This window comes from Anastrepha obliqua, chromosome 4, assembly GCF_027943255.1.
Source record: "Anastrepha obliqua isolate idAnaObli1 chromosome 4, idAnaObli1_1.0, whole genome shotgun sequence".
NCBI lineage: Eukaryota > Metazoa > Arthropoda > Insecta > Diptera > Tephritidae > Anastrepha > Anastrepha obliqua.
In genome coordinates, this window is record NC_072895.1 from 94,760,047 (window position 1) to 94,777,561 (window position 17,515).

Sequence of the window (17,515 nt, forward strand, 5' to 3'; positions counted from 1 at the left end):
AAAAATAAAAATATATTAATATGAAAAAAGTGCATGTAACGTAGTACACATAACAGAAGTAAAACTTTCAAGACAGACAAAGAAAGAGGGAGAGACTCGAGAGAGAATGAGAGAGAGAGGGAGAGAGAGAAAGAATATATATCTAAATAAATTCACAACATTTGCAGAAAATACAAATAGACAAAATTTACAAAAAAACGGAGAAGGGTCGAACGGTGTAGGTAAACGTCGGACACAAACCGTGGCAACAAAGCGCACTACTCCAAGCGTTTATCACCCGCAAAAACGCAGCGATTCCAGGACCGCAGCTACGGCACAAATTACGGCAAGGCAATACCAATAAATCCGACGCCGGAATGGATAGCATTTTATAGTACGCACAAGCACTAGCCAGGAAACGGAAATAAGCGCCAAAAAGTAGGCACCAAAAATGTACTTCCTAAAAGTTTGCGCCAACAAACAAGCGCCAAAAAATAGGCAGTGTTATTTCTGACTAGAAATTAGCAACCACAAGAAAAACTCAGGAAAAATAACCTAAAGTGTATCTAAGATATACATAAAGTACAGCTCTCTCTCTCCTTTTCCTCTACGTTACATCTTTTTTCTCTCTCGCAAAAAACGTTGCATGGCCTTGAAATTTTACTCTCCATTCTCGCTCGTCTATCGACGCCTAAGAAGTTTTACTTCAATAAAATAAAATAAGGAAATTAAACGGAAATAACATAAAACATGAAAAAATATAATAAAAAAATGAGAAAATAAAGTAAAATGAAATATAACTAAAAATTTAAATTTATAAAAAACAAATAAAAAATTGTGTAAAATTTAATTAATTTCGCTTAAAATAAAAAAAATGATTAAAAATTTAGTAAAGTAAAAATGAAATCATATAAAATATACCAACCGAATTATAATAAAATAAAAAATAGAGAAATCAAATGGAAATAAAATCAAATGAAGTAAAACATGAGCTAAACGTTATAGCAGAATGAAATAAAATAGTAAAAAAATAAAATAAATAATTGAAATGAAATTAAAAAATAATTAAAAAAAAATTAATTCAAAATCATGGAAAACACTAAAATGCATAAAAACCAAAAAAATAAATAAATGATAAAAAATTTAAGATAAAATTTAAATGAAATTAGAAAGAATGTATATAAGTATACTGTATTAAAACATTTTGTAAAGCAAATAAACCAATTAAAATAAAATAAAACTGACATAAAAACTATAATTAAATAAAAAAAAATTATAAAGTAAAAAATTTAGTAAAGCAAAACTAAAATAAACAAATAAAAATAAAAATTGATATAACAAAACTATAATAAAAAAATTATGTTAAATTAAAAATTTAGTGAAATGAAAAAAAATTCAGTGAAATAAAATAATAAAAACTAAAGTAAACGAATTTAAATAAAATAAAAAATCAATAACTCAAATTAAATAAAATATAAACAAATTAAGCAGATACAAATTTGGTGAAAAAGTGATTCACTTGAAAAATTACTAAAATTTAAAGAGAAAAACTAACAGCGTTGCCCGTTGCAGTTACGTAAAGTTTAACAGAAAATTGTTGAAAAACTCTGTTTGCAAAATGCTAATTATCAGAAAAGCAGTATAAGCGTGCAGTTTGCAGTGCTTTGAAAATTAATTTCGTCCAACTCATTTTTATTGATCTATAAACTCGTTGCTGGCAAAATATTCAGAAATGTTTCCATTCATTTGCTTTGTTTACATTTGTATATAACAAAAATGAAAGGTGTTTGAAAGCTAAAAATGTTTCAATAGAAACCAAAAGTGAGAGTAATAATGTGAGAGAGCTACAAGTTTGTGTTGGTAAACGTTTTGTTAGTACGGCAAATTATTTACTAGGGGAATTTTGCAGCTCTCACGTTGTATGTTCTCGTTCTGGGATTCTCTTTCAAGTACAGGAACACTTTAAAGTATAATTTCGTAATAACTTGTAAACATTTTTTGATAAAGTTATGTAAAATAAACTGTGGGTAAAAAAAAAAAATACAAAATAAAGGAAAAAAAGTTCATTAGCGAATTAATAAGAAAAAATGAATTAATTAAAATCCATATGGTAAAAAATTTTGTTTTATAAACACAGTGCGCTGCAAAAATATACAAAAAGCAATAATTAGTTTGAATCTCATATTTCATATTTTGTTTTATATTTTCTTATATTTTTATATTTTACAAAACAAAAAAAAAATAGGTAAATATTTACCGACAACTTGCCGATCAAGTGCGTTTGCGATAATTATATGTATGTATTACCAAAATTTCTATTATAAACTTAAATGTATGAACAATAAAAAATAGAAAAAATGAAAACAAAAAGTCGGTGTATTAAAATTCATCGACATTGACATGCACAGCCGTGACAAAAATATTAGCAAAATCTGAAAGTGTGAAAATACGACAAAACGTGTAACGTCGCGCCTTAGCCGAATGTGTGAAAAGTGTGTAGAATTAACAAAACTGACAAGCACAAAAACAATAATAACCGCATCCAAATCCATAAAAACAAGTGTTTGACAAATCTGTAATAATTTTCTATTTTTAGCAGCAACAATAAATGAGGAGAAACATAAACAAAAAGCTGACGAATGAAATTAATCAAAAACAATTTTAGAAAATAGAGAAATAGTGCGAGGGCGCACTATACCAGCAGTGTACATATGTAGGTATGCATGCACGTGAGTGAGCGCTACACAGAAATACATGAAAAAAATATTGAAAGAGAATAGAGAGCTAAAGTCAGCGTGATCAACAGTAAGCACACTCAAGAGAGAGTGCAGAAGGCGAGCAAATAGCTTCCGTTAGTGATTTCAGCCGAGTGTGCTTGTGGGTGGTACGTTAAAACCCTTATCACACTCCGTTCCATTTGAATTTTGCGCTGTCTTGCCAATTAACCCACTATCGTTACAAAACCACTCAAGCTACTTGCACATGGCGGACGAGAGCAGCACCGATAGTCCGCGTCCATTTCGACGCGAACGCAATCTCAGTAATCGCAATTTCGCTAAGCGACGCTCTACGCGACGTATCAGCGTTGAGAGTCACAGCTCAGTGGAGTCGTTTAATCTGAGTGCAGCTGAGAGGAACAACACTGCCAGCGAGGCGAGCTCAGCGCATGAGAGCAACTCCAGTGCGAGACACAATCACAGTACGGCGAGTAGCAGCGGCAGTAGTGGTTCACATTCGTTCAGCGTCGCTAGTAGCCAACTGCAGTATTCATATTCGGTACAATCGGACACGGAAAGTGCTTTTCAACGCGTTTCTACGCGTAGAATGATACCACCACCATTGCCCGTAACTGGGCCTCCCCACAGTGACGATGAGCAGGCAACGAACCATGATGGCGGTGCAGAAGATGGCGCTGCACAGCCAACGACACCCACAGATCCAGCTTTGTTGGGTGTACGACAGAAAGTGCATCGCTTCGAGACGTTGACAGCTGAGCAGCGTATTTTGTTCAAAACGGGACGTCATCAATTACGTAAGCAACAGTACAACACACATGGGGAGACAGTTGAAGTGACAACATCGCCTGGCTTATGGCGAGTCTTTCCGCCTGTGCTCCGACGGCCGACACCCGAAGCGGATAGTTCGGCGGCAAGTCGCATCTCGACAACCAGCTCTTTTCACACCTCCATCGATGAGGAACGTTCAGTGGACGATGTGGATGATTTCTCCGACTATGCAGAGGATGCGCATGCTGCGCGCGCAGAGGACGACAGTATTGGCGTTGTGGCGGAAAACCTCGTGCCGGAGGAGGCGCATGAATTACGCGAGGATGTGGTGCCGTCCCCCTTGCCTGGCTATGAGCAGCCCAATGAGGGTGATCAGCTAGTAACGACGCATGCTGTTGAATCGGAAATAGATGATTTGGGCAAAGTGGAAAATGTGCGTCGCGCTGTGAGCCATGAATATGCGACCACAATGCCGAAGAGTCGGAAGAAGACGCACGCAGTAGAAGAGGACAAAAGTGCAAACAAAGCGGGTGTAGATTTTCCGAGGTAAGTGATAATTCTTTAGTAATATAGTTATGCTTGGTGCAGAGGCATTCGTTTTAGGAAAATTTTGTAGTAGCGCGAGTGCTAGTGCCCTTGAACCAATTATGCTAAAGTGCACTGAATTCTGGAAATGGAAAGTGGGATAATTCCGATTGATCTTCTGTTATGACCTAATTTTCAGAAGTTCAGGGAGTTACTCGTCTTACTGAGTTATGTCTTTTAGGAACAATAAAAAATCCGGAAAGTATTAAAATAGGGAAGGTCACTACTATTGTCCAGTACTACTCGAACCTATCTACAAAAGTTTCTAACAACTGTTTTATTGTTTACATTGCTTATTCAAAGTCTGTCGCATATAAGCCACACAGCTTCTATTGAGATTGAAATTCAAGTCGGCGTAAGATCTCGTTGTGCTACACCTTCACCATACTTTGCATCCAATGTGGGGTTAAAGTTGCCCCTCAAGTGGTCAGACCTACTGTGTTATCACGTCTGCGCAGAGCAGACAGCTTTTTCTGGCAAATCGTTTCATTACTTATCTGGCTTCGGCGTTTGCAACTGATTGCCGAGAAGCCACTATTGTTAGAAAAAATACCATTTTTTATATGGATATCGAAGGGAATAATTTTCATGCATCTACTTCGTGGAGAGAACCGCCGACCACTGATCATTAGTGAACATTAATTTCCTGCGAAAGTTACAGTATTTTTTGAGAGAAGTAAATCCATGATTCATGCTAAATTAGGTAGACTCCCTTTGTCTTACTTCCTCTTCTCCTTGAGCGCCTGAACCTAATAGTTCACTCCAAAGGTAAATACAAACAAATACAAAATAAAGCGACCCTTTTCTATGCTCCATCATTCACCAATTTACATAGCCACGATCCACACTAAAGTATTATATTAAGTTTTAAAAGCTGGATCCTTCGGATTCATTATCTGATCTGAACTATATCTGGTCGAAATGCTTTTACAGCTCATCACACTAATGCATGCAGACTCCCGGAAGCAAACGAACTGAGATCCATAAATCAGGTTGAAAAAACTTGTTATATAGCGTCCAACACAATAGGAGTGGGAGGCGAGCGACTTGAAGAAATTAATTTTTGTTTGTGCAAGTCTCAAGGCTTTACTGTTCATTTGTCTTTTTAATCCAAAGCAGATTTGATGGTGAGTTGCTGTGTAAGGCTAACAATTCCGGTGTTGATGCTGATTTCAAAGTAAGCGAAATCTTCTACCACTTTCGATATACGAGATGTGCTTGTCAAAAAATATTTGGTCCCCTTCAAAATAAACCTCACTCAGATAAAGGGTGTTTTTTTAGAGGTTAGGTTTTCAAGATGAAATAAAACGTATATAATTTAATGTTATGGCCAAGAATTTAGCTTTATTATAAAGATAAGGGTTTGCCATTATGTTTTAAAAATGATTTCGGGCAAGTGGCCGCCGCGGCTGGCTCGAATAAATTCCAGCCGAGAGGCCCAATTTTCGACCACTTTTTGTAGTAATTGGGACCGTATGTCAGCAATAACGCGCCGAATATTTTCTTCCAAGACGTCAATCGTCTCGGGTTTATCTGCGTAGCCAAGCGACTTCACATAGCCCCACAAGAAATAGTCCAGCGGTGTTATATCACACGATCTTGGAGGCCACGCCACAGGTCCACGGCGCGAGATAATGCGCTCACCAAAAGTTTCCTTCAATAAATCGATTGTTGCGTTGGCTGTATGGCATGTAGCGCCGTCTTGTTGGAACCAAGGGTCGTCCACATCAACATCGTCCAATTCAGGCACGAAAAAGTCATTAATCATGGCTCTATAGCGCTCTCCATTGACTGTAACATTATGGCCGGCTTCATTTTTAAAGAAATATGGACCAATGATTCCCTCTGCCCATAGAGCACACCAAACAGTGACTTTTTGAGGATGTAACGGCGTCTCAGCAATGGCTTGTGGATTATGTTCACTCCAAATGCGACAATTTTGCTTATTGACATACCCATTCAACCAAAAGTGAGCTTCATCGCTGAACAAAATTTTCTCGATGCGTCGCGCGAACCGAACCATTATTTTCGTAATAAATTTGCACGATTTGCAAACGTTGTTCAGGTGTAAGTCTATTCATTATGAAATGGCAACCCAAACTGAGCGTAAATCAAGTGACAGCTGTCAAAAAGACCATCTACGAAAAAAGTAGTGCCAACTTGAAAACCTAACCTCTAAAAAAACACCCTTTAGAATATACTTGGGAGAACGCTCTTCCTATCTCCGAACGACCTCTGACCAAAAAACGCTGTGGTATGACGTGAGCTCTTCCAAAGTTGCCAAGCTTATCTCCAGAATTGTGGTAAATGTCAGTCTTTTCACAGGTACTTTCTGTAAGAAAAAGTCGCTAGCAGCTAAACCTGAGTATGGTGTTTGTCGCAAAATTATGGTGTTATTTTTCGCAAAAAATTTAAGATTTTTTTAATGAACTTTCGTCGAAGTTTACTTTTTGAAATAATTTTTGAACACCCACGTATAACTATCAGCAGCGGGAGCCCAAAAATTTAAGATTTTTTTACGATCTTTGGTGCAAATTTGAAAAGTTATCTTACTTTTTGAACACCCTCGTATAACTATTAGCAGTGAAGTGCTTGTCGAGACGCGAGAGCAAACAATTCGTATTTTTTTATGATTTTTTGTAAAATTTGAAAAGTTATTTTACTTTTTGTACACCCTCGTATAACTATTAGCAGTTAAGTGCTTGTCGAGATGCAAGAGCAAACAATTTAAAATTTTTTTATGAACTTTTGCCGAAGTTTCAAAAGTTATCTACTTTTTGCACACCCTCGTATAACTATCAGCAGTGAAGTGATTGTCGAGAAGCGAGGGCTCTAAATGGTTGCTGACAGAATATACTTCACATTTTCCTCCTTCCATAGCGGGCGTTTTGGCTTCATCCAGTATAGAGAAGTCAGTACTAAGGTGCGATTTGTGATTTCCGCGACCGATGTGTTGTTGATATCGTCTTCATACGTCAGCTGTCTGTAGTGCGTGACTCAATTCAGTAATAACAGATTAAAATAATTTGATTAAGGGGGGGTAACGTTAATTCATGGAAAAAAAGGCACCTTTTTATGATTTTTTTTTGATGACACAGTTAAAATTTATTCGTCAAATCTTTTACTACATAAAACTATAGCATTTGAAGTATATTTTGTGAAATTTTCATCCAAAAATATTTAAAAATACGGCAATGGCAGAAATTATTCGGAGGCATCTCAAAAAAAAGTAGTTTTGCGGTGCCCCTCATAACTCGGTGTTAAATCATCTGAAATCAAAAAACCAAAGTTATTTCGTTAGATAATCGTTTTCTCCGGGTAACGCCGAGAGGGTTTTTTGAAATTAAAAATTTTTCGATTTTTGGGAACACGTTAAAGTCAAAAACACGATTTTCGCGTAAAAAATCGGTGAATTAGTTACCGTAAAAACAAAAGTATCAACAAATTCGAAAAAAACTCTTCGGCGTTACCTTGTAAAACATCTACAGAAAAAGTGTTCAAAATTTCAAAAGGATCGGTGCAGTAGTTTCAAAGTTATGAGGGGCACCGACTTTGAAAACGTAAGTTGTGGGAAAAACGCTTTAAAGTACAAATGGCGCGCGGTTGAGCCAGGTAGGTAGCAATACTTACATGGCTGTATCTTTGTAAGTTTTGCTCCGATTCGTCTAAAATTTTCACAGAATATTCTTGAAAGGTTCTTCATTTAAAAAACCAAATAAAAAAAAAAAATGCAAAAATAAAAATTTAAAAACGTTACCCCCCCCTTAATGATAGGAAGCCAATGCTTCTGAATTTTCGGTTGGAGAGTTTCGTCTCAATTTTGTTGGATGGAATATTATCCCCATCATTAGCGCATTGGAATGCTAAAAATTCTCATTTTAAAATAATTTGTATGCAGCCTTGAAACCATCGAGTATACGCCAGCATTTTCGGACTTTTCTCTTTTCGACCGAAATTATGAGGTATTCTTATTCCAACTACTGCTCTCTTTTTCCTGCTTTCGTAAATACTGGTTTGCTACTCTCTTATGTTTTTTCATACTTTTTCATACTAATTAACTTTTCAGACTTGTGAAAATCCAATGACTTTCTCAGCGTTTGTACGAAAAAACATTCTAATGTTAAAGATGGCTTTTTATGAACACTCCAGCCAAAAAAAAGGGGAAATTTTTGTCTCCCCATTGCGACATTAATAATTTCACTAAACTGTATTCAAACCTAAAAATAAGTAACCAGAAGTTTTTTAAAAAATATATTTTCAATATGTAGTGAAAAATATGTGCCTACATACGTACATACATACACACATATGTTTATATAAATAAACAACATGCGTCAGTGGGTTTACCAAGTGTAACTATAAACTATGGCCAGTGGCCGCAATTAAACGCAAACGCTTTGTGCCCAAAACATGAAATGTTGCTTCTGTTTTTCAAGGTGTTTGCAACTACACAAGTGGTTTTGGCGGTCATCGCATTACAGCGACATATATTTACAACAACAATATGACACTTAATACTTACTTTGTAGAATAGCTATAAAAAAATAAATAAAAACATTTAAATATAAAGTCAGACTAACACCCAATTTGTCGTAATGCCATATTGAGTGAAATGCTTAAACATTTGCGGCCTACATTGAGTTGGTGAACAGCTTTTGCTGAGTACAAATATTTTGTGTAATTTCGGCGTTACAGCTTTGTAGTTTATTTACAGTGATTTTTTTCTCCACAGCTTTGGTAGTTCTTCATTTTTAGCAGCCTACTCTGCTCTGTCTGGCTGTAGTTGAAGGTAAAAAAAGAGGGGAAAAACATGTTGCTCTGAATGTCTCGCAACATTGTTGCTGAAGATTGCCTTGCCTCATTTATTCTTTTTAATTGGCTTGGGTGTAGACAAAATTCTATTATAGGTTTTATTTCTTATAAAGCGCGAGGGTGTATGCATTATTGACGTTTGGTGACAGTGAAAAAATTTATTAAAAAATAAATGAATAAATAATTGGCGCGTACACTTCTGTTAGGTGTACGGCCGCGCTCCTTCTCCTATTTGTGGTGTGCGTCTTAATGTTGCTCCACAAACGGAAAGGGGACCTACAGTTTTAAGTCGACTCCAAATAGCAGATGGAGGAGTTTTAATGGCGCATTTTTTGATGAGAGAAATACACTCGGAGGTTTGCCACTGCCTGTCGACCGGGGCGACCGCTGTTAGAAAAAAATTTTTTTCTATTATTTTGCTGTTTCATGCAGCGACATATGAACCTACGCACTCTCGAATAGCAGTCACGCACCAACTCGGCTACGGCGACCGCTTAGAAGTGTTTAAAGTAATTTTTTACACTATTTTTTAGCTTATCTGTCTCTCTGTTTGCATTGTATTTAAGGTGTTGCCAATTGATGGACGTCATCTAAATGGTGTCATATAACAATTCACCAGACAAAAAACTGGTTAGACATGTTCGCGAGGTTTATTGTTGATATTTTATTGTTTTTTTTTTTTAATTTTTATTTTGTTTGGACGTGTATTTGCATGTGGCGCATTGTTTAGGTTGCGCTTGTAAACAGTATTTAGAGCTGTGGGTTGGTGCTGTGTTTGGTCATACTTTAAAGTATTAAAATTCATAATTTAAAATGATATAAAAATAAGGAAAGGCGAGCCACAGACATTTTTGAACGCAAAGCTTCCCAAATGCATATATATATTTATATATGTATGTGACATTTATGGAAAATTGTCAATAAATATTGTTTTTATTATATACAGGGTGAATTTTTGTGGTATACGAATTAAAAAAAAAATATTATTTTATTTAAATATATTATTATATTTTTACTTTTAGTCTCAAAACTAATTTTATGACTAAATAGTGATAATAACCACAATACAATTTTTTGCTTACCGTATTTTTCGAGGGATATTTCGTTGGATAGTCATTATCGTAATTTTTCCAAATCCATCCTTGTAGCGACTCACTTATGTGCTCAGCAACTCGATTCACTGCTTCACTGTGCCACAAAGCATCAGCTTGTACTTAGGCTTGCTATTACTTACGCTCTTCTTTTTCCCCTTCATCTTTCCTATGCTGTAATGGTACTACAAAGTACGAATGATTTTTTACGTCAAAAAAAAAAAAATTAAATATGACAAAGTTTTTTATAAACTATTCCTACGGCAGCTAGTATTTTTTGCGTATAATATTAATTTCGGTAAATTTTAAATTCAACAAACTCTTTTAATTCTCCAAAATTTTGGAAGCATTTCGGCTTCGCTCTTTGAATATCCTCAAAAGAAAGACGACGGCGCAATCAAATTCGATGATCGTGGTGAATAGCTATGTTTGTTAATTTTCAAAATCAGTCCTTCATGTTGTTGTTTTTGTAGTTGCTGTAGTAGTATAAACTTTCCCCATACATGTACGGGTTAGGCTGCTGGAATGACAGCCCTCGGTCGAATATAAGTCCGGGCAATGTAGAATCGACTGTCAGTGGAATGAGTTCTTTAACTCGATTGCTTTAGTACGCCACAAAAAGATCAGATTGCTCGTAGGCTTGCTATTGCGTTCCCTCTCCTTCTTCCCCTACATCCTTCTTATGCTATATGGGCACTACAATGGACGAATTATTTGTCACGTGCAACTGAGCGCTTCTTTTTAAAGGCAATAAATAATCTCTCCCAACTAAATTTGACTTAAGTGACTTGTGGTTAGGTTGTGGTGCTTATCGCTGTAAGCAGTTTGCCGAGCGAGGCACACTTAAACAGTCGCCCATTACTTGAGTGCGCATCTCTTCGTTCTTCTTCACTTACTCACAAAGCTAATTTTTTTCCACAAGGGCTTGAGTATATCTTAGCGTTGAAATAACGAACTTAATGCCATTGCATAAGCCGGTAGAAAGGTGCAGAAGTGAAGTTTACATTTTTTTTGAACTTTTGGCTTGGCATTTCACATCAAAAAGTGATTAAAAGTCGTCACGTTCAATTGCAGTTGCCAATTTGTACTGTCTATTTCGAAGCTTGAAATGGAATTCGAATGCAGTGGGAATGTAATTGTAAAGCCACTATCTGCTTTTCTCAAAGCAGCTGCATACTAAGCACCCTACGTATGTATGTATGTACATCAGACATTTTCTTTGATAAATTTCACTTGATAAAAATTAGCACGCGATGCGTTGCTATATCAAAATACAATAGAATTTTAAAACCAATCAAAATATTCCATTGCTTTACTTTTTTTTAATGCTTTTTAACAATACAAAGTGTACGTATGTGTATGTACATATATAAAGAATTGGCAGATTTTCCATCACTCTTCCGCATATTTATATCGGTCTACTAACTTTTCTGACTTGTTCCCGTAAATCTATGATTTCATGTATGCAGTTCCAAACAACAAAAAATTTCTGGCTCTTTCTGAAAATACCATATTAACTTTGCGTCCTCTCAGTGGAGAATTGCGATAAATTACTGGCGAGTTCTCAGCCAATAGCTTTGCAGGCATCCATAACAAATAGCTGAGAAATTTAACATTTTCCACCTTCAATAAAAATGCTTTTGTGTTTTTTGTTTGTTTTAATAACTCGGTGTGTTAAATTGAAATACAGCTTTGTTTTTTCTATAATTAAAAAAAAAGATAATAATAAATAAAAAAAAATAATTAGATTAATTAAGAATAAAAGAGATTGTTGCTAAAAAAAGCATATTTAAAGTAAAAAAAATATTAAAAATAAAAAAATCTTGTCAAACAAACTATTTTTTTTATAAATTATAAAAATAGAAAAATTAAAATAAAAAGTTTTCTTTCACAAAAGATATTTAATGTAAAAAAATTTGTAAAAAGAAACATTTGTCTATAAATCATAATTTTGCGAAAAGAAATAAATTTAAAAAAAAATAATTAAATTAATTAAAAGAGAAGAACTTTGTAAAAAAATGTATTTAAATTAAAAAAAAAAACATTAAAAATAAAAAAAATCTTGTAAAACACAATTTTTTTTAATTAATTATAAAAAACGTAAAATTTTAAATAAAAAAATATTATAAAAAAATTTTCTTTCACAAAAAATATTTAAAATAACTGTAAAAAATATTTGTAACAATAAACATTTTTCTATAAATCATAATTTTGTGAAAAGATATAAATTAAAAATAAGAATTAAATTAATTAAAAAGAGAAGAATTTTGTTAAAAAATATATATTTAAAATAAAGAAATATTAAAAATAAAAAATCTTGTGAAAAAATTTTTGTTTTTATAAATCATAAAAAAAGAAAACTTTAAAATAAAAAATTATATTATATTACAAAAAAATTTTTCTTTAAAAAAAGATATTTAATATAAAAAGAATTTTATAAAAAAAATTGTAAAAAGAAACATTTTTCTATAAATCATAATTTTGCGAAAAGAAAAAAATTAAGAAAGAATTATTTTATTTTGAATTTAAAAAAAGAAAAATTTTCTTAAAGAAAATATATCTAAAATAAAAAAACATTAAACATAAAAAAGTTGTAAAAAAAATAATTTTTTTTTATAAATCATAAAATAAAAAAATTTTTAATAAAAAAAAAAAATTACAAAAAAAATTTTCTTTCACAAAAGATATTCAATATAAAAAAACTTTATACAAAAAAATTTGTAAAAAGAAACATTTTTCTATGAATCAGAATTTTGTGAAAAGAAAAAAATAAAAAAAAAAATAATTAAATTAGCTTTGTTAGAAAAATACATTTAAAATAAAAAAAACATTAAACATAAAAAAATCGTGTAAAAAAATAACATATTCTTTAAAAATCATAAAATAAAAAAATTTAAAATAAAAAAAATTACAAAAAAAAATTTTCTTTCACAAAAGATATTCAATATAAAAAAATTGTATAAAAAAAAATTTGTATGAATCATAACTTTTTCTATGAATCATAATTTTGTAAAAAGAAAACATTTCCTCTTTTGAAAAAGGTTATCTCGAAAATAATTGAAAGCATTTGAACGCATTTCTTTGTAATGCGAGTATAATACATGCAAATAACCATGCAAAATATTTTTCGGAAAAAAAAAAATTTTAAAAAATATTTTTCCAATGAAAAATAAAAACCTTTTAATATAAAAAAAGCTAATAAAAGCTCAATTGTTTTGACAGAAATACAAAGTAAAAACTACAATTTGAATAAAAAAATTTTCAATAAAAGATATTTTTTCAATAAGAAATATTTAGAATATAAAAAACATCATAAACAAGTGTATTATATAAAAAACTTGTAAATTTTTAGAAGTAACTTGTGCCAAGCGCCTGCCAAGGATGTCCACATGTGACAGTTTATTTTTATTACTGTATTTGTATATTTTTGTTATTGAACTAAAAGAAAATAGCAGACCTTGGTAAGCTAATTGACATTGAAAAATGCATTCAAAGTAAAAAAAAAAAATATTATGGATTGCCCCCAACCTTTTTTGTAATTTAATACGTATTAATCAACGCGCACGTGGGCGTATACGTAACCGAATGGCGGCGATCTGGAATTGTTTATTCTGCGCTCAATGCTACGCCTAATTAGCGCGATAAGTAAAGGCAAACAAAAATTATTATATATGTGTACATACATACGAATGTGAGGGAAAGAAAAGAAATATATAAATTAAAAAAGTTAAAAATTAAAAAATACGAAGTACAAAACCACAAAAAGGAGAGATATGATCACATCCAGTCGCATCAGAAATATGGCTAACAGAACATTTTTTACATATAAGGACACGATTATTGTGGCCCTTTGATGATCATTACCGCAAGTAAAAATACCAATCTGAATAAATACATATATATACATATAGAAAAATATTTTGTATTTTTTCGATTGTTAAGGCGATCAATCCACGGCTATTTTGCAAATGAATTAGATAATATCTGTCTTAACTGCTTGTATAGATGTATTCATCACTTCTAAGCAATTTACCTGTTATCAAATAATATTCACAAGCATTTATGCATATGTAGGTATATGCGTTTGAATCAAAGCAAACACTTTGATTTATTCTGCGCAGGCGGTAAATCACCCGGCGGCTTCCTTTAACTGCACGACACCAATGCTTAGCGCCATTGGCCATATGATGATAAATGAATTTCATTTCTCAGAATTGATAAGCCAATATAAACGATAAACTAATACATCTAAATGAAATGTCTATATGTATGTATATGTGTACATATATTCAGGCAAACTAAATAGGCTGAGTAAACAAGTGGTAAAGTGGCAACAAGCCGGTGCAATTAAGGTGCAATTTCGTTAAAAAAAGAGCAAAAAAAAAAGAAACTGTTTGGAGAGCGATAAGAAACTGTATAAGGAAAAATATTTTTGCTCGAATTTGGTATGCTCGCAATTTAAGTTTTCATATTTTAAATAATTTAATTAAAAAATTTAAATTTAAATTTTTTGAACCTTTTTATTCAAATTTGATATTTCAAATATGAAATTTAAATTTGAATATTTGAAATAATTTTATTCGAAATTAAATTTTTTTTTAAATTTGTATTTAATATTCTAATTTGAGTTTTTTTCAATTTATAACACAAAATCCAGATTTAAATTATACTATTTTGAATATTTTTATGCAAAACTGGAAATTTAAACTTTTTAATATTTTAATTTGAAAGAATTTTGTTCGAAATTAAATTTTTTTTAATATTTGTATTCAATATTCTAAATTTAAGTTTTTTTTCAATTTTTAACCCAAAATCGAGATTTAATTTACTATTTTGAATATTTTTTTTCAAAACTGGAAATTTAAACTTTTTAATATTTTTACTCAAAATTTGTATTAAATTTTTTATAAATATTTTAAAGAGTGTTAAAATTCGAAATATATATTTTAATATTTCGTATAATTTCATTCGGGATTCGAAATTTAAACTTTTTTAAATATTTTTATGCAAAATACGTTATTAAAACTTCCGAACCCTAAATTTATTTTCAATATTTTTATTTTTATTCAAATTATTTTCATATTATTTCATATTTCACTTAAATTTTAATGTTTTTCATATTTTTATTAAACACTGGAAATTTTAACTTTTATTAAATATTTCTATTCGAAATTCGTTAGCAAATGTTTTGATATTTTGCTTAAATATTTTTAATTATATTTTAATTTTAAATAATTTGCATATCTCTGTTCAAACTCTAAATTTAAATATTAAAGTTTTCTAAAGTTTTATTCGAAACTCAAAATTCTATGTGTTTTTAAACATTTTTATTCAAAGTTCATTATAAAAATGTTGGTAAAATTTTTTTTTAATATTTTTAATTAAAATTGAGAATTTAAATATTTTGTTTTTTATTTTTATACAAAACTTGTTATTGAAATTTTTGAAATATTATTATGTTTTTAATATTTTTATTGAAAACTCAAAATTAAAATTTTGATACTTTCAATATTTCTATTCAAAATTAACTTTTTTTTACATTTTTATTAAAAATTCGTTTTTAAAATTTTCGAAATATTTTTTTTTTTATATTTTAGTTCAAAATTCGAAACTTTAACGTTTTTTCTAATATTTTTATCCAAAATACGTAACTAAATTTTGGAAAAATATATTCTTCGTTAAAAGTGAGAATTTAAATTTAAGTATTTTTGCATATTTTTATTCCAAACTCAAAATTTTAATTTCGAAATTTTTTTTTTAATATTTCTATTGAAAACTCTATGTGTGTTATTTCTCACTAGAAATTAGCAACCACAAGGAAAAACTTAGGAAAAATAGCCTAAAGTGTAACTAAGATATATATAAGGTATAGCTCTCTTTCTCTCCTTTTCCTCTACGTCATATCTTTTTTCTCTCTCGCGGAACGACAATGCCCAAAACGTTGCATGGCCTTGAAATTTAACGCACCATTCTCGCTCGTCCATCGACGCCTAAGAAGTTTACTTCAAAAAACATAGTTTGATACATTTCATCCAACATTTTCCCAATGTTTTATGGCCTCCAGACATGTATAGAACGGGTTTTCGTGGCTTTTGAAATATCCACTAACGTCATCGATTTCACTCGACTCAAATCTCTCACCTTGAAGCCGTTCTTTACCATTTGGTATTAGAAAATAGTTGCAGACAAGCAACCCTCTAGATTAAACTGGATGACCTGCAAAGATTCATGTAATTTTGTTATGTCCGGTGCGGACTTGCGTATTTTCGCATTATCCTGGTGGAAGAAAACTTTTCTCTCCGGCAAGTGGGTGAGTCCATTTAGCAACATGCCTTTGCTGCCCGACGTACCCACCTTTGCCTTCTTTGCTTACGATTCACTACGAAAAGTCCAATATCGCGCATGCCCCTGCTCTTTATTGGGTTGTGATGAATCTGTGCCTCGCCCATGATTGATAAACTGCATAAAACTGTATTGGGATTTTGATTGAAAACCGCCAATCATTCCATTGAAGTTGTTAAATTATTGAATTTGTTGTCGAAATCTTGTTGTTATTGTGCAAATTCGGCAGTGCCCATCCTTTTCTTATTCAAATAAATATTTATGAAAAACTGAAATCAAGCGCATTCTCTTTAAGTGAGTGCACATATATATTTCGCCCATCGTGAGTTCTTAAAATTTCTCATGATCTCAATTCTGCAGCCACATCGTTCGGCATCATTTGAGTTGGTACGATCCCACAGAAACTCAAGTAAACTAAATGGATTTTATAAGAAGGTTTTTGAAGGTAAATATAAACTTGAAAAGGCTTTTTTTTCTATCACAGTAGTTCTATCATGCAAATGAGTGTGCTGAGTCACGCATCAACTGTTGTCCCTTTCAGCACTAGGGACCAGGTAGTACAAGTGAAATCATTCTTAAATTGACTGATTGACTGACCTGATTGATTGAACCTAAAATTAAAAATGTTTGTGAATTTGAATTATTTCTTAAACCTTTTTTAAATTTGAATGAAACTTTCGCAAAATTGGCGTTATCTGCCACACGCACACATAAACACCTGAGCATAATCTACTTTTTCTAGAATCAAGTACGGGCTTGCCCATACAGTCTTTAGGAGCAGCTGAACTGAATTTCTGTTGTATCGTAGCGCACGATCTAACCTACATACAAATATTGCTGCATATCTGAGTATGAAAAGTATAAGTATCGGGTGTTTTTTTAGTTGCACGAGAACTATCGATATCGATAACTGAGGTTCGACAGCTGGCAATGGCAAACTGTGTTGAGATTTTTGTTCCGTAAGGTTTGAAGAGTCATCATGAATTGTTTAATGCCAGAACATGGCTTCCAAATTGTGGAAATTTACTTTGACAAAAAAAATCATGACGACATCATTGGTGCTTATTTCTTTCGAAATGAGGAAATTCGGAAACATAAATGTGGAAAAAAAATTCTTTCGAAATCACTGAATTTTTGTGTCCAAAAATTAATCAGCTAAACATCGATGACATTTGGCTCCAACAAGACGGCGTAACTTGT

The 17,515-nt window shown here is 32.0% G+C and overlaps 1 protein-coding gene across 3 annotated transcripts in view; it reads left to right on the forward strand.

Moving 5' to 3' along the window:
• LOC129244899 (uncharacterized) overlaps nucleotides 1-17,515 on the forward strand; it is a 48,746-nt gene that overhangs the window by 9,781 nt on the left and 21,450 nt on the right. For 2 of the 3 annotated variants that reach the window (XM_054882799.1, XM_054882801.1), the window contains exon 2: nucleotides 2,576-4,031. In XM_054882799.1, coding sequence (XP_054738774.1) covers nucleotides 2,962-4,031 — 1,070 coding nt within the window. In that variant the 5' untranslated portion in view covers nucleotides 2,576-2,961. The remainder of the gene's footprint in view (nucleotides 1-2,575; nucleotides 4,032-17,515) is intronic. The other variant, XM_054882800.1, reaches the window with a different exon arrangement.